The sequence below is a fragment of the Ascaphus truei genome, chromosome 10, assembly GCF_040206685.1.
Source record: "Ascaphus truei isolate aAscTru1 chromosome 10, aAscTru1.hap1, whole genome shotgun sequence".
NCBI classification, from domain to species: domain Eukaryota; kingdom Metazoa; phylum Chordata; class Amphibia; order Anura; family Ascaphidae; genus Ascaphus; species Ascaphus truei.
Genome location: NC_134492.1, coordinates 37,750,055 through 37,777,254, shown reverse-complemented (window position 1 = coordinate 37,777,254; position 27,200 = coordinate 37,750,055). Strand labels below are relative to the sequence as shown.

Genomic DNA, 27,200 nt, shown 5'->3' with positions numbered 1-27,200 from the left:
TCTAAACCCATCATTTTTTCTCGCTCTTTGAAGAATATCCACCATGGTTGAGATGACATACAATACGATCCCCTGCCTTGACTAGGTAGAGCTTGAGTAGGCTTCTTATGTCTAATTTGATGCACAAGCAGAAATAGTGATATTTATTTAACATACATTGTGACAGTCTTTTCAGGGTTGGATGCATAGGGAGTGGTTATATGGGGTTGCTAGGGTAGTTCTAGTTTGGCACACATATTATTTAAGCAGTGCTACGCAATAAGGCACCTTCCGTGCTGGAAGACACCTTATGAGCCGTTCCAGGTGAATGACACAAAGTGATGAAGGGGCATATTTACTATAAATGTATGAGCTGTTGTTGCATGATGCATTACAGCCCTCTAGTGTGTAATGTGGGGACTGCATGACTAATAATACTAGAAAAGTCTTTACATTGGAGACTCCAGAAGCAAATAAAAATATCACTTGTGAGCACGTTCACATGTCTCAGGCAGGTCTGCAACACTGCCTTTCCCCATTATCTCTTAGCATGCAATGATTCCATTGCAGTCAGGGATTCTGGGAAATGACACGCAAACGAGCACACAGTGTTACCTTTTGCTTCAAATCCATTTGGACATGGACCTCTATAAGCTCATGCCTGCCGTATTACATCGCTTTTCAGCACAGCCTGGGTTATGAAGTGCAGAGCCAGTAACCCTACTCACAGAATGTTGTTTTGACCTTTTGGGTCTCATCAGTGTGAGGTTGGTTATAATGGCTTTGCAAGTTGAATCTGGGATACGTTTCAACCAGACATTTTGGAGTCCTAAAAAGCGAACCGTCGTGTAGAAGAAATGTATATTTAACCCTTAATAACCAATTGCAGAGCAAATGTAGGATTCACCCCTTCAGTCCTAGAAGAGGCCTCATACAGACTGCAGCTTCAATCATCAATAATGCCTAACCCCATTGCTATGTACTGTCGGTCTGTGCCAGAGATTCCCATCAGGTGGATCCCTGGCAGTATGCTGGGTCCCTGAGCCCTTGTGGGCACTGCACACTTAGTAAGGCCCCAAACTGCACCTTAGCGTGGGTGGTATAGCTGTCACTTGCACCAGGAGCTTCCAAAGTCGCTCCCCACAATGTTTTGCATCCACAGGGGAAAAGCATTGTGGGGCATGAATTTGGAAACACCCGCAGTAATTGACAGCTATACCACCCATGCACATGGTGAGGTGCAGTTTGGGGCGTGTGTTCATCCCACGAGCTCAGGACACTATACTGCCTGAGATCGGTCATGCAGTTTTGTTAGCAATAGTCTGATGAGTGGGCGATTAGATGTATTAATTAAGGGTCCACTGAACAAATATTTTCTAGCAGGGGGTTCACAATGAAAAACAGGTTGAGAACCCCTGGTCAATGGTAAAGTCCACCTCCCCCCACCCCCAGTGATGATGATGACTAGAGAGCCCAGCAGAGTTAATCCCCATGGATTAACCTGTCCAGCCTATAATGCATTGCCGGCTCTACACGGTACCAGTTATAGTCCCCTGTGAGAATAGACCCCTCCCACCGTGGTTTTAGGTCCCCTCCCTTTGGATCCCTTTCCTCTCCCACCTTTGCTAATGTCCTCAAACTCGAGCCAGAGCTGCCTCTGCACTTGGCGGTTGGGGTACCAGATGGAGCAGGACTCATGGAAGCCGTACACTGCCTCCTGAATATAATGGTTCCCAAACTGATCTAGAAGTGACATGAATTCCAGCCGGGACGTGGCTCCATCCAGAGAGTGAAGGGTCTGAGTGAACGCTGGCAGAGAGAAGACAAGAGGTGCAGAGACCAATGTTTACTTACGTCTCCAGGTTCAAAACCAGTGCACTAAACAGCATGATACTTATCAAGGAAAGGGAATCACATTAAAAGCAATGGGATTTCTCTTTCCTTGGATGAACCTGGTCCTAGACGCAGAGTCTAAGCAGTTGGTTAAAGCTTCCAAAAAATAATTGTTATATACACATCTAAAGTTGTAGAACACTTTTTATAAAAAAAAAGGAAGAGACCTGATTTCCTTTTATTAGGAACGTGTCGAAAATTGTACTTTTATACAGCGGGATTTTGCTTTTCTACATTCAAACACAGTGGGTCATATTTACTGAGTGGTGCTATACGACACCCTACAGTGCCATTGAAGTCAACAGGCCATACAGAGTCTTTCACCATTGTAATGCATTTTATGGTTAAGTAGATAAAAACAACAACAACAACAAAAGAATATAGCAAAAACTAGTCTGAGGTTACAAGTAGATGAGGTTGAAAAAAGAACATCAAGTTCAACCTATGCTAAATTTAGACAAGACACTTTATCCTATATCTATAATTCCTTATTGATCCAGAGGAAGGCAAACAAAAAACCCCAGTGTCATATCATCCAATGATATCTCATAAGGGGGAAAAATAAATTCCTTCCAGACTCCAAGAATTGGCAATCGGATTATTCCCTGGATCAACATCCTTCCCATGTATACTTATTTGGTATATCCCTGTATACCTTTCCATTGGTGATAGTGCACGCTGACCCAGTGCTGAGCATACACTGGGGCGAGTCCGGAGTAGGTGAGAGTGTGCCCTATGACACTTAATGCTTATTTTAAATTGGGAAGTGTGAGTGCATTTCCTTTCCCCCTCTGTTCATATGTTTTTCACTTGTAGTAAACATTTTGACGCTATGTACATGTCATTTTGTTCTTTCAATGAGTTGTGCATTATGAAGAGCACCTGAGTATACACTCTGACCTCAGCGTTGAAAAGATTACAGAAGAAGCGTACAGGTATGTGGGTGCTATCCATTCGGAGCCCAAACATCATTCTTTCTTATTCTATTTTGAATTACCACTGTTCCTTTTCAGTTTGTACATTGGGTACATTTCACATTACTATTATCACCTCAGACTAGTTTGCACTATATTGTTTTTCATCTACTAATTTCTGAATGGTTCTAGAGACGGTATATATACCGTATATGAGCTGCATCTAGTCCTAAAGGTCACACATGATTATATAAGGCTCTACATTAAGTTAAACACTGGAACGGACAATTTTATATCAAGAAGTGTTTATATTTGCGCTTTATGTTTTCTGTGTTCTATTTTATGGCGTATTCCTGCTTAGCATGTATGGGCCAGTATGTCTTATTTTTTTTAATGCAGTTTAACCAATGCTTATAATATACAGTTCTTTTATTGAATATATTTATTATGTTGTCTTGTTCTTACCTTGGGAGACAGAGGGCTGGTTGAGTCGGACATGATACATAATGGATCGTACTGTCCAGTGCTGAATCAGGGGATAACCTGACACCTCGCTGAAATTTACCATTCCTGCAACAAAAAGAAACGTGATGTTCCGGAGACTTGTTACCTAACTCACTGCAGTCACCCATCACAAGAGGAACACGGTCACACTTGCCTGAGACCAGCTGTCCGATACAGGCCAGGGTCTCAAGTGAATACAGGGATCACGTTCAAATATATATTTCTGCAAATAGTTTTACAAGCTTGTCCTGGTTTTACAGTAAATAAAATACCACTTGTGGTATATTTGCGTGTCTGCAACCCTGTCCTTCAACATTATCGCTTAGCAAACAGTGCTTCCACTGCAGCCAGGGATTCTGGGTAACTACATGCAAATGAGCACAGTGTGACACTCTTTACTTTTTATCAATCTTTTAGGAGGACTTGATTTACCATCCTTATTGAGAATCAAGCAATTGGAGAAGTGTGTACGACTTTGAAAACCATCCAATACGTCGCGGTAAAAAGTAATCAAATGCATACAAAAACATAACAACATACACATAAAAAATACAGCAAACATTAACATAATATGTGAGTTTAAAGCAGCAATCCTCCCACTTTTGTTCCCTATTTTACTTTTCTGAATTGGAACCAGAGCTGAACTAGCACATTCTTAGCTCCAGGGCACCCCCAGGTCCTTGAGACATTTACCCTTAATATATGCCACTTATCTTCCCTTCAGGAAACCAACATGGCCGCCAAGTCTGCCTTGCTCCTGCACGCCATTAGAAAGCCAACCGTGACATAAGTGTAGCAGGATGGCTCAGCACTCAAGTTATTTAGAGACTCACGATGTGTGGAACTGCCCAGCATGCATTCGCAAATTTTAATAGTGTTTGCTTCCCAAATTCCATTCCCTGCGAAACGCTTTACCAAGACCTCGCAGGGCTGGTGATGTCAGTACTCTTTCAGCAAAATATCGCCAGACAGCGAGTGAAACATGGGGTGAGTGCGCTATTTATAGTCTCAGCATTAAGTGAAGGTAGCGAAATGAGAGACATTTGCAAGCAAATCTAGCGATTCTAAAGAATTTCACAAAGGAGCATATTAAATAACAATGCAGTGCGCATTCACTTCATAGTGGGGGAGACGCTTGCAAACAGAGCAGTGACTTTTCTGGCAACTCAAAATGAGGCTCATTTCACAAGGTCCGCTAGAGTATGAAAGACTTCAGGTTTCAGTCATTTTGCCTCAGTTGAGCAATGGGCTGATGTGGGGTGTAATTATGCAGATGGAGGAGTGGGAAGCCAGTGAAAGGAAGGCAGGCGGCTGGCACAGCTCTTTGGAAAGACGAAGCATTGGTGACGGCAGGCAGAAAGGCCACGGGTCACTTGCCGCCAGCACACGAGACCCAGACAGATGTTGTTTCGCATCGAACGTCATCCGTGAGCACGAATGAACCTACGCTCTTTGAAATGTAATCATGTTACAAGACATTTCTGTAAGTGCAAAGAACAGGGCAGCGCTGAAGCCAGAGTGACCGCCATTTTTGTCGTATTAGTGGTAGGTCAACCCTATCATCTTAAATCATGTTATCAATTTACATAAATGAAAGACAATGTCGGCACGCGGTCTGAGGTTAAACTTGTAGTTGAGTGGCGCAGTCAGGGGGGCTGTTGTGACAGGTGAGAGGAAGGAGTTGACATGGTTAGCTTATCTATGCAAACTGCTAATTAGCGTGTTCATGGCTTAGGGCCGGATATGTAGCATTAGTTACAGCAGGATAAGAAGGTGTCTGAGAAAAGCATAATGGTTGTCACAATGCTCATTAATAATGCCTTCATCTGAACTCTTAGTTATCTACGTATAAAACACCCAGACTAAGCATTTGGAATTTAACCCTTCACTACACAGTACAACATTGACCAGAGAGGTAGTATAGCCCCATCAAAACAGCCCCCACATTATATATTTTTTGGTACAAATAGCTTTTAATTCAATAATCATCCAAATAATGACATCCATTGTATTTTTTTTTTAAAGCCTTGTAGTGAAATCCTTTCTGTGAATCAACTTAAGTTGTGATTTTCTAAAAAAACAAACAGTTTTTTTGTTTTTTTTAAACTCTACCCGAGTCACTCACTACAGGAGCTTTTCCACTCTTCTGTATTCTATATGAAACTCAATATTACTGAATGAAAGCAGAAGAACTGTATATATTACCAATATGGTTTAAGTATCTTTTATTCCCCATTCAGGCTTTCATATTTAAGTACCTTAAATCAGCGGTGCTGAACTCCAGTCCTCAATCCCCCCCAACGTGGCAGGCTTTCAGGAAATCCCAGCTTCAGCACAGGGAGCCTCTGAATGAGCCACCTGTGCTGAAGCAGGGACTTATCGAGCCATCTGTGATGAACCAGTGACTGATTGAGCCACCTGTGCTGAAGCAGGGACTGATTGAGGCACATGTTCGAAAGCTGGGATATACTGAAAACCTGACCCGTTGGGGGGGGGGAGGGAGGGAGGGCTTGAGGGCTGGATTTAAACACCCCTGCCTTAAATTATGAAACCTGTTAAAAATGGTGGTAGAAGTGTTACATGAGTGAGTGCTTTCACTGTATTGCAGATTTATGTTGCGAAATAGCACCGTGTTTAAAAAAAATATTTGTCTCAATATATTAAAGTAGACTGCATAAATATTCCAATGCCGAATGTATAATATTGGGATGTATCCAGGTTAGAATGCCTAGCTGTCATGTTGTGGCACATTCTGTGTATCAATTAAACCTCCAGCCCTGCGCTGGCATCGACCCATTGGGGGAGAGGTATCAACCTAAAGAAAGTGCAAACAGACGTTTTTTCCGACGCGTTCCTCCATTTTCGGCTCGCACTTGCGTCAACTGTATGAACGTGTTTCTTACATCTCACGCATATTGTTGGCAATAAAAGATAACGCCCCCTTAGTCTTAGCGGGTTGTTTTTGACGCAAGTACAAGATAAAGCGACGCACAGAGACGCGGCATATTTTCCTATATCCCATATATTCTGTGCGTCATGTAACTCCTCTCTAGTGGCTCCTATTGTCACTCCCCCAATCGCAAAACTTGGAGCAAAGACCTTGATACATTAACACAGAGACGCAAGATGAAAATGATATACTTTGCGTCAATTTTGCGCCACATTTTCTGTGATACATCCCCCCATTGTGTCTGGCAAACTTCTGTCAAATTTCAAACTCTAGAGCACATCAAGGCAGACATAGTGCCATTCTGGGGCAAAAAGCTGCAGCAGGTGTATCAAAGAAAGCAAATATCTCTTTGAAATGAGTAGGAGTTTCTCTTCGATACACCTGGAGCAGTTTCCCCCAGAAATCCAACACTGTTGCCTTGATACAGATGCCCATCTGTCAGCAGGACATTCTAATCCAGTCCTGGTTCTCTAAGCGTCATAGCAACTAAAAGATACCACTTGTCAGCACACTCGCATGTGTCAGACAGGTCCGCGACCCTGCCTTTCCCCATTATCTCTTAGCATAGAGTGCTTCCACTGCAGCCAGGCATTCTGGGTAATGACATGCACACGAGCACTCGCAATGTGTAACTTTTTGCTTCTTGTCCATTTTAACATGGGCCCCTCCAAGCTTATACCTGCTGCATGACACAGCTTTTCAGCACAGCCAGTAAGGGTCATAGAAATGCATGAGAACTGTTACCCAACGACGGTGGCTCATCTGTTTGTTATACCAATTGTGACCCAGAAAGCAATTGGAAAGTACAGACTGGACAAAGACCTCAGGATGACAAGGTACAAGGTTGACAATGCTGCATATGTTTATATATCTTTTTTATTTTATAAAGTGACAAGCTGTATGGTGTAAATACACTGCCAGATACATGACAGCCTTGATTGGTTTAGAGTAGATGGATTTACTGACCTGTCAGGAAATCAGGGTCAGGAATAGGCTCAGATATCTCCTCGTGACACTGGGTTTCCGAGGGAATAGTCGCCACCAACATTCCATCTGGCAGCTGATGCTCTAAACCACGGGCGAAGTTATTCTGCCTGCAACCAGAAGCCAGGGGGGAATGCATGAAGAAAAGCAGTCAGGATAGAAGCATCACTCCATCAAACACTTCCCTAGAAGAGTCCTTCACAGCAATGATTTCCGTACAGTTCCAAAGACATAAACCATTTGGTGATAAACCTATGGAGCACTGTCCAATTAATCATGTCTCTGCCAGAGTGGTTTGCAGGCCATTTCTCCATTACCTTCCTCTGCTACAGGTTAAGAGCTTGATTAATCTGCTCTGAAGTAGCACACAACCCACTGCTCCCGTCCTTGTACCTTCCTGTACACAATTACAACATTATTGGTTTATGAGGTGCTGTAATCTAAACAACAAATACACTACAGTAAATATGTAAATAGGCAGGTTATCGGTGTGACTCGGGACTGGGTCATCTCTCCCTAAGGATGCATTCATTGTTACAGAATCTGATTGGATCTAGTAGGCTTTGGGCTTTTTTTGTTCAATAAGTTATATTGTTTTACTGCAAATTAAATATATTTGCACTAGTAATTACACCTGCAAAATGTGTGTTTATTACACAGAAATTTACATAGTTACATAGTTGATGAGGTTGAAAAAAGACATACATCCATCAAGTTCAACCTATGCTAAATTTAGACAACAGATACTTTATCCTATATCTATACTTACTTAACGATCCAGAGGAAGGAAACAAAAACCACCAGTGTTATATCATCCAATGATATCTCATAAGGAGAAAAATAAATTCCTTCATAACTCCAAGAATTGTCAATCAGATTAATCCCTGGATCAACATTCTTCCCATGCTTACTTATTTGGTATATCCCTGTATACCGTTCCTTTCTAAAAAGATGCCCAACCTTTTTTGGAACAAATCTATTGTATCTGCCATCACAGTCACCATGGGTAATGAGTTCCACATTGCAACTGCCCTTACTGTAAAGAACCCTGTCCTTTGTTGCTGGTGAAATCTCCTTTCCTCCAACCTTAAGGGATGGCCCCGAGTCCTTTGTACTGCCCGTGGGATGAATAGTTATTTTGAAAGCTCCCTGTACTGCCCCAGAATATTTGTGTATATAGTTATCATATCCCCTGGTAGACGCCTCTTTTCTAATGTAAATAAATCTAATTTAGCTAGCCTACCCTCATAAGTTAGATTGTGCATCCCCTTCATTAATTTGGTGGCTTACAACACATGAAAGCTTGCTTGCTGGACTTCCTTGTGTTTCAGTCCACCTAAGCACTGTGGCCCATATATAAAAAGCAGTCTTCTGCCATATGACACCTTCTGGTGCTGGAAGTCACCTTCCTGCTCATTCATTTACAACCCATTGACTCCAGTGCCAGAAGATGTCTCATGGCAGAAGACTGCTTAGTAAATATGGCCCTATATGTTCTTGTGAATGGTGAATACAAAAAGGAAAACGTACAGACTGATCTTCACCTGAAAGTCCCCTTAAGCAACTGCCCATGTGCCAGTTCCTTGGTGTGGTTGTTGTAGCCATAGAAAAGCTCCCCAAAAAGTGTCTGGTTCATGGGTAGCTCCTGACTCTCCCCACAGTGCGCTCCCCCAGGACAGGACTCTGTGATCAAGTGACATGACAGTCCATCCACACCAAGCTTATAGTCCTCAATGCAGCTGCAGGAAGAAAACGCATTAAACAAAGAATTGCACCAAAGTTGGGTTCCTTCAAGGAGAGATTAGCTGATTTTTTCTCTCCAATAAAACATTATATCCTAGAGTAACACAAATCATTGCACCAACAAACCATTTGCTAATAGAGATCTGCATATCTATGTACAGTAGTATAAGACAAGATTCCTACTCGGCTGTTAATGTGCAGTGATTGCGGATATAAAACCCCCAGTGGTTGCAGCAATGCAAAGACATAGAGAACACGGCTGCTTTCCTACTAATGTCCAATTGTACTAATAACCCATTTTACCGTAAAGACACCTGAATTCCTTTGTAACCCCCTTCCCTGCAGGACACTTGTCCTTTCCCCTCTAGAAGTGTAACACTGTTGGGGTACTTACCCACAGAACATTAAGATGTTGTACAGGCCAGGTTCCTCTGGCAGGGGGACATCTTTCTGAAGACAGAGTTGTTCGCAGCCTCCATTCAAGCCATCTGAGCAGTCTACTCCCACCTGCCGATCATAACAGCCTGAGGGATCCTTCATGGGACTGAGTCCTGTAGGGCACTGTGGGAGAGGAAGCAATGTTAGAGGTCGCATAATCAAGGCCACCCATGTGCTGAGTGCTTCACTTGACCTCCCCTTCCATAACCCATTTTTCTTCTATTTCTATCATCTCATTCGTTTGTTTCTCTTCTTTCAATTGCCAGATTCTGGAGCAGTTGTTTTCAACCAGGGTTTAACGTAACCCAGGAGAGAAAGTGTGAGAGGGGAAGAGGGGGGAAGGGGGAATGGGGGTTGAGAGAAAGTGTGAGAGGCGGGAGGGAGAGTGTGAGGGGGGAAGAAGGGTGGGGGAAAGTGTGAGGGGGGAAGAAGGGTGGGGGAAAGTGTGAGGGGGGAAGAAGGGTGTGGGAAAGTGTGAGGGGGAAGAGGGGGAGGGTGAGAGGAGAAGAGGGGGGAGAGAGAATGTGAGGGGGAAGTGGAGGGGGGAGCGAGTGTAAGAAGGGGAGAGAAAGGGGCAGAGAGGGGGGGAGAGAGAGTACATGTGAGAGAGGAAAAGGTGTGAAAGTAGAAGAGGGGGAGAGAGTGTGAGGGGGAGAGAGAGTGTGAGGGGGATAGAATGTGAACGTTTGAGAGGAGAAGAATGGAGGAGAGAGAGTGAGAAAGGAAGAGGGGGGAGAAAGAGTGTAAGAGTGTGAGGGGGGAGTGAGGGTTAGAAGGGGAGAGATGGAGATAGTGTGAGAGGGGAAGAATGGGGGGCAGAGAGGGGAAGAGGGTGGAGAGAGTGAGGGGGAAAGAAGGGGAGACAAAAGGGAAGAGGGGAGGGAGTGTGAGAGGGGAAGAGGGAGGAAGAGAGAGTGTGTGTTAGAGGGGAAGAGGGGGGAGAGAGTGAGAGGGTAAGATGGTGGGGGAGAGTGTGAGAGGAAAAAATGGGGGGAGAGTGTGAGAGGAGAAGAGGGGGAGGAGAGAGAGTAAGAGGGGGAGAGTGTGAGAGGGGAAAAAGAGTGGGAGAGTGAGAGGGGAAGAGAGAGGTGGAGCGTGTAAGGGGAGAAGAGAGTGTAAGGGGAGAAGAGAGGGGGAGAGTGTAAGGGGGAACGTGTGAGGGGAGAAGAGAGAGAGGGAGTGTAAGGGGACTAGGGGTAAGAGAGCGTATTGGGAGAGAGTGAGGGAGAGAGCATAAAGAGGAGAGCATAAGGGGGGGTAAGAGAGAGGGGGAGTGAGGAGGAAATAGAGATACGGACAGGGGGAGGGTTGGGGTTCCCCATAATTTCACAATCAAATTCTAGGGTTCCTCAACCAAAAAAAGGTTGACAAACACTGTTCTAGAGACTCTTTCTCACTCCTTCCTGCCCTTAGAAAGGGCATCATGAAGACAAACAGGAAACGTTTCTGCCTTTTTCTTCTTCTTGTGGCTGCATCAAATGTAAAATGTGTCCATCGAGTTTCTTTCATTTGACGCAGATCTCTTTGCCAGGGAAGTTCACATCGCATCTGACCTAGCAGGGTATTTAGTTGTGGGTGTAAGGGAAAATAGTAACTGTCTTACTGTACACTAGATGCAGAATCAATACAACACATCCATCATAATATGTATGTCAAGTCAATTCTCATATTGCTCCTCAATCTCCAAACTGTTAGCGGAGATCCCTGCATAAGATCTCTCTGAGATCCCTGCATAAGATCTCTCTGAGATCCCTGCATACAGTTCCTGGACTACGGAGACCCTGTCTACTATTCTGTTCCCTGCTCTTGATGTACAGATATGCTGCAAGTGCATTTTTATTCTTTGTGCCAAGTAAAGGAAATCGTACTATACTATGAGGTGTGCGCTTCTCTCTCGTTTTATCCATCCTAATATGTACAGTATGACTAGTAAATTCTCATTTTGCTCCTCAATCTCCAAACTGTTAGCTGACATGAGCGGGGTGAATTATGCCTAATATGTTGGCAGTAAGAGGCACATGTTGAAAAAGCCTGTCAGTCACCTGAAAAGTTAAATCTAGATTAATACATTTTATTACCCTGCATTTGTGAATCTTCGTCTTTCTTTCTCCCTACGTCTACCCTTTTCTCTCTTTTACTTTACGACTTCATAGCTGTCACAGAAAGATTACATGATGGGGTCTTTCAACTTCATTTATTTGCCTTGCCTCCTGGCTCTTTTCTATATATACACACACACACACTCTTCTATTTCTCTTGGCTTCGTTCTTCTTACAGTTCTCATTCTCACCTCCTTCCCTCTGCTACTCTGTTCTCGGTCTCACAATCACTTGCTGCTTGTGACTCGATTTCTCTTGTTAACAGATCTGGTCTCCTCTTAGGGGAGCACAAAACTAGCAACACTTTCCCTCGCACATTCATTTCTCTTTGGCAGAGCAGGTGCACTGACAAAGGTGCTAAGATACTAAATAAGGGGATGTGTGATCACAAGTCCCCCTCCCCAAACCCCCTCAGTGTCAAAACAGAGCAGCAGGTGCTATATTTCAAGGCAGGATCAGTGAATTCTTGTCTTTAGATACCCTTATTTTACAACAGTAACTAGAAAGCGTGGTAGTACTAAAATTAACAAGCTGTACTATATAGTGGTGCTTAGTATCTCTGTGTAATTTTTCTAAACTGCAGCTTCCCCACTGAAATCAACTCTATGGAGAAATGTGCTCGTCACACATCTCTTTGGAGGAACACCAAGAGAGTTGTGATATTTAGCACCGATAGTTGTTGGCACACTAATAGTGTGATGTAAATTTGTGTTCACTGGTCAGTAGAAGTTTGAATTAGTCATACTTATTATTTCATTAGGTATCATATTCATTTTTAGAGAGGAGTTTTGGACATTAAATGAATATTTAATAGCCTAGCATGCAGCACAATAGGGTAAATATCAGATAACTCCCGGTGCATGGTATATGACCTACTTTACTGAACCCTATAGCTTTCAAAGTAAAATACTGTACAACATCTTTGAAGCTTTGTAAATCTCTAAGTTTTTAATGGCACATAGGGTCTTGTTACAGAACAGGTGGAGCGGGTCAGGAACAGATGTCTATAATGCAAGGGCCTCGACCAGTGGTGCCAATACCCATAACACAATACGATACTGGCGGGGTGAAGAGCTACGTACCATACAACCACTGGAGTCCAGTTTGCGATCAGAGATGCAGCGAAAGTTCTTACTACAACCTCCGTTATCCTTGGAGCAGTCCCGAACTGGCCCAAAGGAGTCTAGGAGAACCTCAAGGTTATCAAACGAGGAGGAGGTCATAAGCTCCTCTCTGTGTACAGAAAGAAACAAAGGAAAGGAGGCAGATAGGAGGTTGAGGATGATAGAGAGGAAGAGACAAGGAGGAAGGTAAATAAAACAAAGGAAAGAAGACAACCAGTGAATGGGAGAGGGGGAAGTATCAGGAAGAGAGTCAGCAGGAAGAGAAGAATGGGGCAAAAAGATGAAAGTGGAGAACCAGAAAGATGGAGTAGAAAAGTGAGAGACATGTCGGTCATAAAGAACCATATGGATCAATAAAACAAGAAAAAAAAAACACAAATAGTGTAGTTGTGCATAAAGGTTGTCTTTGCTGTATAACAGTTCATAACTTGCAAGTCCATTGTTCATTTAAGCATCTATACCCACCATTTACTAAAGCAACTTGCTCCTGGTAGAGGTAGATGCATTAGCCAGAGCACAGGAATGGATATGCACACTGACCCGGTATGCTGATTCAGACACACTCACCTGACCTCCACGGCATCCTCCATGACCGTCATGTCTGTCTTGCACTTGGCCGATGGATTGATGGCAAGTTCGGCCGGGGGGATGACGAAGCTCTTACTTAGTGGAAGCCACATTCCCTCACCCAGTGTGTAGGTAAATCTGTGAACACGTAGGAGGATGTGTTACAGACCAATCCATTACCATCCAACTGCTATCTATTAACCCCACACATATATGCCTATCTATTGCCAGCTGTGCATCCTGCAGCACACTTATGTGAATGTAGCACTGGTAGTGATTTTGGCACTGGACTGGCAGCAGGTGAACAGATTCAGCATTATAGAGGTTAGTGGTAAATCCCACTTGCTGTAATCAATAACATTGTGCTAGCACGTTACTACACAAGTAATAGTCATATAACACTGGCAGTATATTTCATACTGCATGAAGAAGTCAAAAAGCAGGGTAGTCATGAGCCAATGGCAAAGCTCGGCAGCCTTGGAACACGAGTAGAATGTTAGACCTCAATGTTTGACAGCCTGTGAGATACACCGATCGGATGTGAGGGGCAGTTGTAGCTCTGAGAAATATATTACAGACAGTTGAGATAAGCAGCCCAGAGCTATAAAGCTCACAGGCTGGGCATGCACTAGGTCCCAGAGTGCTTAAATACCAGCTGTCATCACACATCTCCCTGACCTCTTCTTAATACTTCATATACACAGTGTATGTTGATAGAGGAATAGAACAGAATTCTCTGATGATAACCCCACTTCTTACCTGAAGATCTTGTCTGAGGGCTGCTCTCCCAGTACCAGGTCAAACCCTCTCTGGAACATGGTGTATGGCCACGGGCTGCATCAAGTAATGAGAATTAGGAAACCGTCATGCGTCAGACATAGAAGTATAATTTACTAAAGTCTCTTGCCTGCAAATCTGGGGCAAAACCAGAGCAAGAAAACAGCACCCTATTTATGAAAGAAAGGAATCCCAATGAAAGCAATTGGAGTTTTGCCTTTGATAAATCCAGTGCAATTATGCTGCACTGTTTAGCACCAACTAAAGCTGGAAGACTTTATTAAATACACCCCACAGAGTACAATGATCCAAATGTGATGGTACAGAGGAGCACAGTGTACCATGGCTTGATTTACAAACCTAAACCTCCATTTCTTTTTTAATGTTAAGGGATTCGTTTCATCATTACCCTCTTTCCTTCTGACCTATAACATAAACATATTACCAATGATGCAAAGATGGTGTCTAATGGGCTTTGCCCCCGTTTTCAAACGGAATGTGCACGAAGACCACAAAAAAATCACAATCACCCCCTGATAAACGCAATCAGGATGTCTTAATATCACAGCTCTGCACTTACCCCTGGTTGGTGCCCCACTCATTACGGATACACAGGTGTTTGTGCACTGGGTCCCTCATGTAACCTTCATGGCACAAGCACTCCCCTGAGTGAGGAGAGAAGAGTTAGGAGCCCACCTTAGCTACACTGTACCTGCATATTACCCTCTATCACACTACATACATTGTATTAAGACAATCATTGGATAAAGAGAGACATGGAGAGACACGTGGAATTGAATTTTGCTGCGTCAATTCCAAAGTTGCAGTGATCAGGGATGATCTATAAATTAATTCTTTTGAAATCCACACATTGGACAGTCCTAGGGACCTATTCTAGTAGGTTTGATAACTTTGCTGCCATCTCGAACAGAGATATTGCCACCGAATGGTTCGTCATTTGTGTTATCACGGTATTCAGAAAGAATCTGAAACCATCTCAAACTGTGAGGTACTGTAGGAAAATGCCAATACTGCTCGAGACAGCAGCGATGAGATCTCACTCAAAGTTCTCCCCCGTGCGATCTGGCCACAGCCTGTAAGAGCTGCACAGAGAGCTGCACAGAGAGAGCCGTCTCTCCCTGCACAGCTCTCACAGGCGATCGCAGTGTTTTTATTTAAATTTTAATACTAGTGTATGGGAGAACGGGGTCTCCGGAGCTGAACCGCATTAATTTCAGGTCCGTGGACCCCCTGCTTCCCGAGATACAGGCCCCGGGATCTCCTATGCATTTAAATGCCCCGATTACGTGACGTGGAAGATTTAAACGCACAGGAGATACCGGTATCCCATAACGGGGCCTGCAACTCGAGAAGCAGGGGTCCCCGAGGCTGAAATCAATGTGGTACAGCTCAGAAGACTCCCTGCTCCCGCACACTAGTATTCCAATAAAATAAAAACAGCTTCATTACCTTAGTGGCTAGTTGCTAAGGCAATGAAGGGGTTAAACCTGAGTACCCTGTTAATTGGGGCAGAGGGGATGAATGAAGGGGGTAGTTGCCCCAGGTTAGGTGGTTAGGCTTGCCTGGAAGGTTGCGGGAGTAGTTAACCCCTTCACTACCATAGCAGTGGTAACCGCTTTGGTAATGAAGGGGTTAACCACTTCCGTTACCCACCCGAGAGGCCTGACCACCCACCCTTGGGGCAACTACCCCCTTCACCCAATCCCTCTACACCCAAGAAACATTAAAAAAAAACACAACAACCCTACTACCCACCTCCTCTACCCCCAACAACCTCCCACAAGACATACAGTAGAGTACAATAATGAGCAAAATTACTATTATCCATATCTGGATAATAGCTAATTTGCCCATTAAATATAAAACATTATCCAGCCAGCATAAAGTAAATAAAAGTTCTACTTACCCCTGCCAGGATGAAGGCTGTCCTCATCACCGTCCTCCGCGTCCATGTCCTCCGTGGGCAGCAACAGTATAATAAAAATACAAACTAATGGCCACTAACCCTTTAATAACCTTAGTGGTTAGTGACCACTATAGTAGTTAAGCAGTTAACCCCCCTCCCCTGCTACCCACCAGGGAGGCCTAACCACCCTCCCCGGGGCAACTACCCCCACCCTCTACCCATTGATTGGCACAGTGGCCATATAATATGGGCATGATTAGCCAACTATGGCAGTCAATGGGCAACCTAAAAAAAACACCAGCATCAAAAAGACACAACAAATAAAATAACCAATCACCAGACAAACACAATAACAAAAATCAATCAGCAAAACAATACACAACAAATAAAAAAAACAATTAGCAAAAAATACACAAATAAAAAAAAAACAATCGGGTTAGTGGCCAGTAGTTTGTTTTTTATTGTACTGTTGCTGCTCACAGAGGACATGGACGCAGTGGACGGTGATGAGGACGACCTTCATCCTGGTAGGGGTAAGTATAACTTTTATTTACTTTATGCTAGCTGGATAATGTTTTATTTTTAATGGCAAATGAGCTATTATCCAGATCTGTATAATAGTCATTTTGACCATTACTGTACTGTATGTGTTGGGGGGGGGGAGGGGTTGTTGCGGGTAGACGGGGGGGGGGGGGAGTAGTAGAGTGCCCATTCATTTCTATTGGGGTTATCTTTGCTCCCATTGAGGGCATAGGTAACCACACTGGCAATGAATGGGTGTATTGGCTAGTATTGTGTTTGAATGTTTATTGTGCATACCGGGGGCGGGTGAAGGTGGTATTTGTCCCGTGGTGGGTGATTATGCCTGCCGGTGGGTAGTGGGAGGGGTTAACCCCTTCATTACCATATTGGTAGTACGCTAAAGGTAATGAAGGGGTTCACTCCTCCCGCAACCCACGCACCCCCCCCCCTCCTGCAAGGCCTAAACACCCACCATGGGCAAAATACCACCTTCACCCACACCTGCTACCCACAAAAAAAGGACAATAGTATTTAATCCCTTCATTGTCTTCGTGGTTAGCTGCCAAGGTAATGAAGCTGCCTGTAAATGTATTTTTATTGCATAGGATTGAAGCAGGGGGTCTCTGGAGATGGTATTAATGCATAACAGCTCCGGAGACTCCCGGCATCAATCCGATGCAGGGAAAAAAAATTCTAAGTCCCAAATTCCCACTCTCAAATCCCATCTATTTGTGATAAACTCACTATTTCAGAGCATCAATGAAATTACCGGGGCTACTAGAATAGTGTGATCTTATCAAAATTGTGCTATTGTGCTTTTTTGAGCTCCCACTCGTTGTGTTTGGGCAGGAGCGAGACCACTCGGAAAATGCACTCCCCGTACGAGTTTAGCTTTCTGATAAGCAAATCGGCCAAATCGTACGGGAAGTGCCAAAAAAGCTTGATGAGTTGGTTATCAAACTGACCAGAATAGGCCACGTAGAGTTTTTTGCACCAATATTTCTATAAAACAGAAAGGTATCTGGGGATTTCAATATTAAGCATGTGGCCAGAATGGAGGAAGTAAAGGTGATGAGTAAAAATATAGGTCTACCCGCTTACAAAACAGTGAGCTAGAGTTACACAGAGAAATGATGGCCCCTAATGTTACCAGTGTCAGGGTCACACAGATGCTCGCAGGGGTCCAGAATTCTCCGTGCACACAGGTCGAGGGCCCAGGGACCACTGGAGTTCATCTGTGAGAAGAGAACCACCTGGGCAGGATTTAGCCAATCACTGGCATCCAGCTGGCTGCCCTCCAGTAGGATGAAGCGGCTTCCTGAGTGGACAGAATATAAACATAACAGACCCATTCAAAATAGACAATTTTAAACGATGGATTCCTGTATAGATCATCTATCACTGATTCAATGGAACTTCTACATAAAACATCTGTAGCTGTACCATGTAAAGCCATCCCACTGAACGGACAATTACTGTGAGTGACATAGCTACTACTGTTCAGGCAATTACCCTAGATACACTTCACAACGTCCTATGGAAACACTATAAGGCCTTAATAACACATTTAAAAGCATCTCTTCATTAACTCCAGTGTAGTTCCTTATATGAGTACCATACTATATACAAAAGATCTCTATTAATGCAGTCAAGAGCTACCTCTGAATAAAACTTAGCATTTAATGGCACTAAAAATAAAGCAGTACAGGAAACAAATTTAGGTGAATTAAAAGAGAAATATTAATTTCTCAACTAGAGTCAACCTATTCTGAGGGACCACCATGGTCTACTGGACACTGCTGATTTATACAGGTGCTAAAATCACACGTGCTGGGCCATATAAATAAATCGCCCTCTATAACTGGGCTGTGAAATCACCAGAGTGAATGCTAGGCTTCCGGTAGTGAACAGTAATTGATAAGGTTGCAAAGTCTGTGAGACGTTGTGTGTGAGAGACAGGTAGGAATATATTATATCTACAAGAGCGTAGATATTGTAGTGCAGAAACATGTTAAGCGATGCTGGCATCTCTGAGACTTTGGGTGGTTACTGCCCTCTATTAGTCTCAGATATAGGAGTAATAGCGAGTATGGAGGATATCCTCACTCTGCCCCTGACTGTGAGCTGGTTGTGCTCTATACTTCACACGTGGAGATGTCAGGAAGACCCAATCAGGGTCCAATCAGGACTTCTGGGGTGCCCGCCAAGTGTGACACATAGAGCACGACAAGCTCACAGTCAGTGGCAGAGTGAGGATATCCTCCATGCTCGCTATTACTCCTATACCTGAGACTAATAGAGGATATTAACCACCCAAAGTCTGAGAGATACTAGCACTGCTTGGCATGTTTTCTGCACTACAATATATATATAGATATAAAACATTGCTGCCTATCTCCCTCTATTTTTATTTTTAGTTCCATTAAAGGCTACATTTTATTCAGAGGTAGCTATAGAGTGCATCAATAAGGATCTTTTGTATATAGTATGGTTTAGATCATATTCCCCGATAGCACCCCGCTGGCTTTCATCATACTTCCCTGAACAGGTTTCCTTCATATAACATCCGTATATGAGTAACCTACATTACAAGAAACCCTTCCCTTTGAGAACATCTCCTTAGAAGTTGTGGAGTCTGCATTGTTATAGGAACACTTTATAATAACCTCTGGCCATTGCCCCAATGTAGCCCTTGTATTGAGTCACCCTTGTTATAAACACCTGTTCAATGAATATCGTTCAATGGCCCCATGCATTGTTCTACCTATTGGCTTAACCCACATTATAAGAATACCAAACAAAAAAATGTCACAGTTCAGAGTTGCCATCTTATTGAATTTACACTTTTAAGAACAATTTATAGTCTTCTTCGTCTTCTTCTTATCCTTGTACTAAAAACATCCTTTATAACAACATCTTGTTATAGCTACAAAGTACCTCTTCCAAATTGAGTAAACACTGTTACAAAAGCATGCTTCATAGGAGCATCTTACAGTATGCTGCCCTTCCTATGGGATTAACCATTTTGATAGGGGCATCTTAAAGTACCTTATGGTCACATACGTACCATCAGCAATGAGGTGCTCTGGGACATGAAGTGTTATCTTCACTATCAAGGGACAGCTGACGTGGGACGAGCACACCAAACCAATGACACAACTGGTTATACTGATGAGTGTCAGAGTCATCTTGTTGACCGGACTTCGAGGGGAACCCACTGCTAGAAAGATCACAGTTAAAATGTGAGCAGCTGTAGCAACACATCTCCATCCTATATAACCACTGACTCCTCAAACTCTCCATTTACAGACAGTGCAGGGCAGGTAAAGACACACACACAAGCACACCCTACTGACTGACCTCGGGTGCGTCTTCTGCTTCGGGAAGGGTCTGTGTAGAAGGTCAGCTGGGGATCATTGTCCATCTCTGTTCCACAGTCTCCTTCAGGGTTTAGAAAAGCTGAGCCCGCTGCAAGACATATAGTAAGTCATTGTCTCTTGCTTAGCACAAAGAAAATGATGCATCAGAGGCGAGAGGGAGGGTGTGGGATTCCTACAATATCTGATGAAACATAAATAAACACTCACAAACATACATTTATGCCTTTGCCGCCAGGGGGCCCATATCGCATTTCAAACCCATGCACTTCCAGAACATCTGGTAGCCAGGAGCTTAAAAGAACTACAAAAGAATGTCAGGACATGGTATAAAGCTGGTAGCAATTGTGTTTTCATTTTGCGTTATATCCCATTTCTAAAAAACTGGTTTCAGTCTGTGTTTTGTGAATATCTGGGGCTAAAAGCAGGTCATTGATGTCCTTGGACATCAAAATAGTAATAGCAGATACTTTACTTTTTAAGACAACATAATTCTTGATTTTCTTTGTCATACTTTTAAAATGAAGAACCCAAAAGGGCAATTAAAATATGCAGTATTGCTAAATTCTAAATGATATGTGATATTGAAAAACATAAATGCTCTTCTCCAGGGGTGCGCAAACTGCCCCCCCCCCCCAAGGGGGGCAGGAGATTTTTCTGAGGGGGCGGAGGCAGTTGCAGAGGTCCCGCACTCTTCCCCAAGACATTTAAATGAAATGCCGGGGGATCGCATGAGGCCTCTGCAACAATAAAACTTACCGGTATTCAGACGCTGTGACGCGTCTCCATGGCAACGCAGCATCAAATGAAGCTGTGGGGCCATGTGACGTTACATCACAGGCGTCAAATGACGCTGCGGGTCACGTGACCTGACGTCACATGACCCCGGAGCGTCATTTGACGCAACTGCAAGGTAGGAGGGGGAAGGGGCGCGAGTTCCGGAGCAGGCCAGACAGGGGGGAGCAGCAGTAACAGTTTGCGCTCCCCTGCTCTACTCTACAAAGATAAAATAATATTTTTAGGTATGATATTAAAGATAATTTTTGTAGGCATGTAGGATTGTTAACATGCGGTTCTGAAGAGTTAGGAGACATTTTTTACGGGTTTGGAAGCTACTAGGAGATTGAAAAACATGGTCGTAAAACTCACAGAGTGAACCTAAGGAGGACCCTAGAGGATGGAGAACTTGTAACATATCAACTACTCGTTGGTCCAATAAAAGATATCATACCATCTACTCCCTCTCCCTCGTTTATTACTACATAAGTAACCTAGAGACATTACAAAACAACATATTATCTGCCATCCCACTCATTCGCCACCTTTGCAAATAGATTTTAATATGGAAATGCAAGGGTAGATATTCATTAAGAACATTTTACATGAGTACTCAGTGACTAGCACAGTGAAACTTAGTTAATAGCCCAAATAAATAAAAAAATCATTTATTTTTTTGTAATACTTCTTTGCAACTCATGAAAATAATGCGTTCTGGGTTTAGCAATAGAATTGTAAATGCTGTTTAGAGCATGCGAGTGCTGCTAATTGCAATATCCACAGTGATCAATTTTCATTGCTGCACTCATAAATGCACATACTGGACGCATTGCCCTTTTCACTGCCAGATGAGCCTGCAGAACACTGCAAACTTTAATATATTGCCACAGAGAGGCACAGAGAGGAATATATGCACACACATACAGAATAAAGCATAGAGACATGCAAATAATACAATGCACAATGGCATGCATTATAACGGATACACTCGCATAAATAAATGAACACATCCCTTCAAATAATAGGCTTAAACCTGCATTCATAAAATAATAAACTCATACATCAGTAGATACATTCATACACTGGGCTTACACCCTTAGACATACATAGATTTTCACACCGGTAGCACATATTACTAGCACGCACAGGAAACAAACTCATACCTTCACAGACAATATGCTAAAACATATAAATAGATTCACACATACAATACTGGCAGAGTATACACTCAAACATAGAATTTGATTAACACATGCCCACAGATTACACACGCACATATACATTTATGTCACCGCGTGTACACAGAAAATACACTCACATACAGAAATAGATGAACGCATACAGTACAAAACATGTAGATAAACAGATTTGGCAAGTGTAGAGAATGACCAGTCTTGCACACACAGAGCTGCATGCACGTCCACAGATCAACATATGTATGCAAATGAATGAGCAAAAACAGGTATACTCATAAGCTGATAAACACACCCACACAGACTATCACACATAGGCACCTCTTGACTTGCTGTTGATGCGCTTGTGCTGGCTGCTGTGTGACAGCAGTGTTGTGGGTTGATGGTTGGAATCAATGGGACTGGTGGCTATGATGCTGTCCTTGTACTTGTTCATTAGAGACATCTTGGCATTCTCGCTTCCAGAGGAAGATGAGTTCAAAGCAAACACTAAGAGAAGAAGTTGAAAGAGAGAGAAAAATCAATTCTGAAAGATGTGTGCGGTGGGGTGTTCATTGATGATACAAAAGATGCGCTGCCGGTTTGACCAGCGGAGTATATTTTACTGAATATGAAGTAAGAGATTGGCATAATAAGAAATCCTGACAGCTTACACATTAGATTTTTAATGCAGAAGTGAACTCACACATAGGGAAAATTTTGCAAAAGCACACTCACAAAGGTCCGAAAAAATGAAGGACTTACAGAAGTTAAAGGAATGGAAGGGATGTAATACAGCCCTCATGGATTATATTATTGGTGGGCAACAGGCGGACCCTGGTGGCCGTCCCAACAGCCAGCTCTCTCATCCTCCCCAGTGCACTGTTATTAAGCAGCGGAGGGAGCAGGGAGAGGTGACAATCCATGCTAGCGACATCCCGCTCCCTCCGCTGCTTAATAATAGTGCACTGGTAAATAGTGCCAGCACCTCTCCTGTGCTAATCACTAGTCATCAGTCTAAGGCGAGGACTGGGACAGTATTTATCAGGGCGCTGGTTGGAGAAGGTGGGGAGAAGCTCCTACCAATGGCTACAGCATGCCTATGCACTATATACAGTACACATATACATATATAGAGTCAGGGTGTCCACACTAAAAGAGGCGTGGTGTATTTACTTGTAGAAGTTCCTTGCCTCTTTTAGTGTGGACACCCTGTATGTATGTATGTATGTATGTATGTATGTATGTATGTATGTATGTATGTATGTATATATATATATATATATATATATATATATGGCTCAAGAGCCGAACAAGCACTTACACGTTATGTACACTGTATGAACGGACTGATTCAAAGACATGCTGACGGGCTATATAGGAGTGACATACTGAGTCACTTAGAGGCTGCAGATATACTGTAGCAAAGATTATTGCTCACACTGGGGTGTTATGGTGGGATATTCTGTGAAATGTAGCCTTACCTCTTCAATTAAATCCAATGGAAAATCTGCGAAATTGTGCATTATAACACAATATATCAGTGAGAGCAATGATGTCTGCTACATCTGTATGTGAAGTTGGATTTTAGCAATGAGGCACTCACAGGTTACAGTATGTCTTATTGATGTATATTGATTCAATAAGGCACTAGCTCGAAGGTGCAAATAGCCAGAGACTGATAGTGTTAACCACATTTTGATAAGGCTGTTGCCAATCTATCTCCATGTCATTGTAAGACTGAACCCCAATCCTGATTCCCCAAGTCTCATTTTTTATTAACAATACTGGACATTGCAAATGACCATGTATGGGACCAGAATTCAGAGTAAACTTTGGTTGAAGTGACTTTAAAAAAAAAGAACTCAGATCCCACTGAGGAAGGTCCCCTAGAGACCGAAACGTGTGGATTCTAACAATATGTGTGTTGTGTATAAACACTGTACTTATTCTCCAGTGCTGGTCTTGATGTGTCCTTTATTGGTGTGCCAGTTTAACTATGGGTAATTGCTGTTTTTGACCCTGCATGGATCAGTCTGTAGGGCCCTCTAAGCGTTCCCAGTGAGAGCACTGCCATCTTTGTCAATACGCATTAAAATAAAGTAGTGTATGTTTGCCTAATTTCAATACAGGCATAAACCGCATTAACGTATGCAATGGGTCCAGAGCATGTATGTAAAGTGAAAGTGTACTTAAAGTGAAGCACTCCCTTTTTCCCACTTATCGATGCCTGTACTGTACTGCAATCGTCATATACGTGCATAACTGATGTAAATAACGCATCTGTAACAGGCTCTATAGTCTCCCCGCTTGCGCACAGCTTCGGTACAGGTAGGGAGCCGGTATTGCTGTTCAGGACGTGCTGACAGGCGCATGCGCGAGCTGCCATTTGCCTATTGAGCGACATGTCCTTACTCGCGAGTGTACTTAAAGTGAGTGTCCTTAAACCGGGGTATGCCTGTACATTTCAATTCAGTTAAACATAAAGCCAGAGCTCACTAGACCCCTATAAACATGTACAGAAAGAGCGCTCCTAAAATAAATTCCCTTTTCTTGAAAAGAGGAAGTGGAATTGTAAATTTGTAAAGAGAAAAGTAACTGTGCTAAATGTCTGTAACTATAAAAATGTGGGAGCTAAGCTGGTATAAATACAGTAGCATCATTGTCACCTGGGGTCTCTCAGTGGCAATGTATCAAGATATTTGCTACACTTTTTACATCAGTTTGCGACATAACCTTCTGGCTTCTAACAATCTGCCCTAAATGTGAGAAACAATTTTTCACTTGACGCTACTGTGCACAAAAAAATTGTGAAATGCATACAAATATGCTGTGGCCAAGGTTGCCTTAGTACAGCACATGGCCTCCATTGTGAGCATTGGTACCTTTGATAGCCCTACTACCATAGCACTTTGACCTCTGGAGTTAGACAAAGACACGACCAACACCCTACGATAGCAGTGATGGAAATCTAGGCCGGTCCTGATCTTACGCAATTAAATAACAGGCCAGCAAATGGGAATATAAAACCTGCACTGGATCATTTTCACACTATACACAGAGTTAGTTGGTTGACGTGTCAATGCTATAAATTCTCCCATGGAGCACACACCTGGAGTCAGGTCCATGGCGTTCTTGTCGTTGCATCCATGCATGGAGTCCAGTGTGCGAGTCATCTGGCTGCTGAAGTCTTCCCCACCATTCATGCATTCCCGCTGAAGGTGGTGACGCAGCTCTGTGACGTCATACTCGTAGCCATCCAGGATCGGGGTCTCACGAATGCTGAGAGTGCCACCCGGGTGGGTGGGCCCACGTGCATTGCGTAGGCTCTCTCGTCCGTGGCCCCCACCAATCAGTACAGACGGTATGTAGTGGATCTCATTGGCTGCCTCTGCACTTGCGCTCTTGTGAGGCTGCGGAGCACGCCTCCTTTTGCACCACCGCCGACGTGTATATAGGATGAGGAGCAAGCACAGAATGCAGAGCAGCAGAGCGATCATTCCACCCTTGGACCCCAATGGAGAGAAAAGAAAGGATAACGGAAGGAGGAAAGAAAATAGAGGAACACTTTAGAAGGGAGGAGAAATGTTGGTGGATCCATGAAAAAAGATCAAAGCAGACACAATAAAGACAGAGACAGTAAAGGAATTTATAAATAGGTTGTGCGTGGTATAGATATGAGAAAATCTTCAGAGATTCTGAAAGAGTGAACGTGAAAAAAAGATGAAGTAAAAAGTAGCTGAATCGGAAAAATTATAATTAAATTAATTAATTTATCAGAAAATGTAATCTGTAAATTAATCTTTGTGTATTATGCACGCGTTCAATTATTTTTTTTTAGAAATAATATACAAACACTGGTGTTTATGTAACTAGATGATGTTTACATTAAAATAACACAGAGGGGGGCATTTTTATACTCTGTCTGCATACAGAGGAGTTTAAATACACACACTATAATGAGATGTATCAAATAATGCTTTCTTGTCCACTGTTTTCTCTTTTTCAAATTTCTCTGTCAGGTGTGACAGGGTATAAAGTACCTCTCTGCTTAACAATTTGCATAAGATCTAAGCAAACATGCTACATCTGACCCCCCATCAAGCAGAATTGTTTAAAAAAAAAAAATCCCAGCAAAATAATAATTTTGTGTTGATACAGACACCTGACATGTTTTAGCATTGTTTATATTCCTTTGTGTACCGTTTTTGATATAGAGAAAGGAACGACTACGCATCCAATATTATTGTGAGATTTTAGTTAAAATAATATATCTTCTAATTGAGAAGTAAGATGACAGGCAAGTGGTAAGAAGATAGGAAAGGTAGAAATTGAAGGGTAATAAACATGCACAAGAAATCTGCAGCAGAGCAGTGATTACCAACTCCTCAAAAAACCCCAACGAGTCAGGTTTTAAGGATATCCCTGCTTCAGCACAGGTGACAATCAAAAGGTGCGAGCCACTTATTCTGAAGCAGGGCCCATTGGGGGTTCTTTAGGAGTTTGGAACCACTGCTGTAAGGGGATAGCCGAGGAGTTGTCCATAGAAGGGGGTGCTGAAATCTCTCTCACAATCCTATGGGACTTATTCTATATGGGCCAAAGCAGCCGATCAAGACTTTTTCTGCCATTGAAGTCTGCTTTAGGGGATATAGCATAAGTCCCTACATCTACAAACTAGTTATCCTAATATTTCTATTCTATTATAATACAAACAAGACCCTCTAAGCTGCCAAAAGTTAGAACATTCTGTACAATAAACGGATCCGTTAAATTCTTGCATTTGCCTTTTTATTTTTGATGCTTAAGGGTGAAAATGAGAATTGCTGAATTGTGAAAAATGGATACTTCTAAGGACTGTTGGTGGAATTCCTGCATATACAGTAGTGGAGAATAAATCTTGTTCATTAAGTATTTATACAGTAGATATTTACTGATGTGTTTTGCCTGTATGAGCCACCGGAATGTAATGTAATTTTAACGTAAAAAGATCTAAAAAATGTATTTGTTTTAAAACCAAAAAAAAGGTGACAAACGTAACTGAAATACATATTTACAAACGATTTACTGTATATCATAGTAAGGCTTATTTTCTTATGATTAAAGCCCCCATTTCACTTCATTACTATGGGAGACGCCTGCAATATTTTCTAAAGCTATGCATTGTAGACCACTCAGCATCTAGGAACCTAAAATGATCAAGTGATATAGTTAGCAATTAGTGGTAATAAGCTTTGGGTTCCATGCACCAAACCAATCTTTACTTCATTGTATGCTAATTAAGGTATTTCCATCCTGCACCCCTTAGAATCTACAGTATGTATGAAAGTACTCGGCACCTAATATACCCCTTGTAGATTATCTTGAGTGGGGGATTAGAAGGAGTTGAGCAGAGAAAATATATTATAATGGGGGTATCATTTCCTTTGTCTCCTTTCATCATTTCTCTCTTT

At 42.8% G+C, this 27,200-nt stretch overlaps 1 protein-coding gene across 3 annotated transcripts in view; it reads right to left on the bottom strand.

Moving 5' to 3' along the window:
* The window catches only part of ASTN1 (astrotactin 1), a 117,717-nt gene that overhangs the window by 22,566 nt on the left and 67,951 nt on the right, over positions 1 to 27,200 (bottom strand). For 2 of the 3 annotated variants that reach the window (XM_075616644.1, XM_075616642.1), the window contains exons 3-16: positions 24,860 to 25,253; positions 22,090 to 22,257; positions 19,782 to 19,889; positions 19,489 to 19,641; positions 17,572 to 17,739; positions 14,553 to 14,637; positions 13,955 to 14,029; positions 13,196 to 13,333; positions 12,587 to 12,737; positions 9,362 to 9,528; positions 8,769 to 8,963; positions 7,207 to 7,334; positions 3,252 to 3,356; positions 1,600 to 1,788 (exon numbers count right to left, since the gene is read on the bottom strand). In XM_075616644.1, the coding sequence (XP_075472759.1) occupies positions 1,600 to 1,788; positions 3,252 to 3,356; positions 7,207 to 7,334; positions 8,769 to 8,963; positions 9,362 to 9,528; positions 12,587 to 12,737; positions 13,196 to 13,333; positions 13,955 to 14,029; positions 14,553 to 14,637; positions 17,572 to 17,739; positions 19,489 to 19,641; positions 19,782 to 19,889; positions 22,090 to 22,257; positions 24,860 to 25,253 (2,224 nt within the window). The remainder of the gene's footprint in view (positions 1 to 1,599; positions 1,789 to 3,251; positions 3,357 to 7,206; positions 7,335 to 8,768; positions 8,964 to 9,361; positions 9,529 to 12,586; positions 12,738 to 13,195; positions 13,334 to 13,954; positions 14,030 to 14,552; positions 14,638 to 17,571; positions 17,740 to 19,488; positions 19,642 to 19,781; positions 19,890 to 22,089; positions 22,258 to 24,859; positions 25,254 to 27,200) is intronic. The other variant, XM_075616643.1, reaches the window with a different exon arrangement.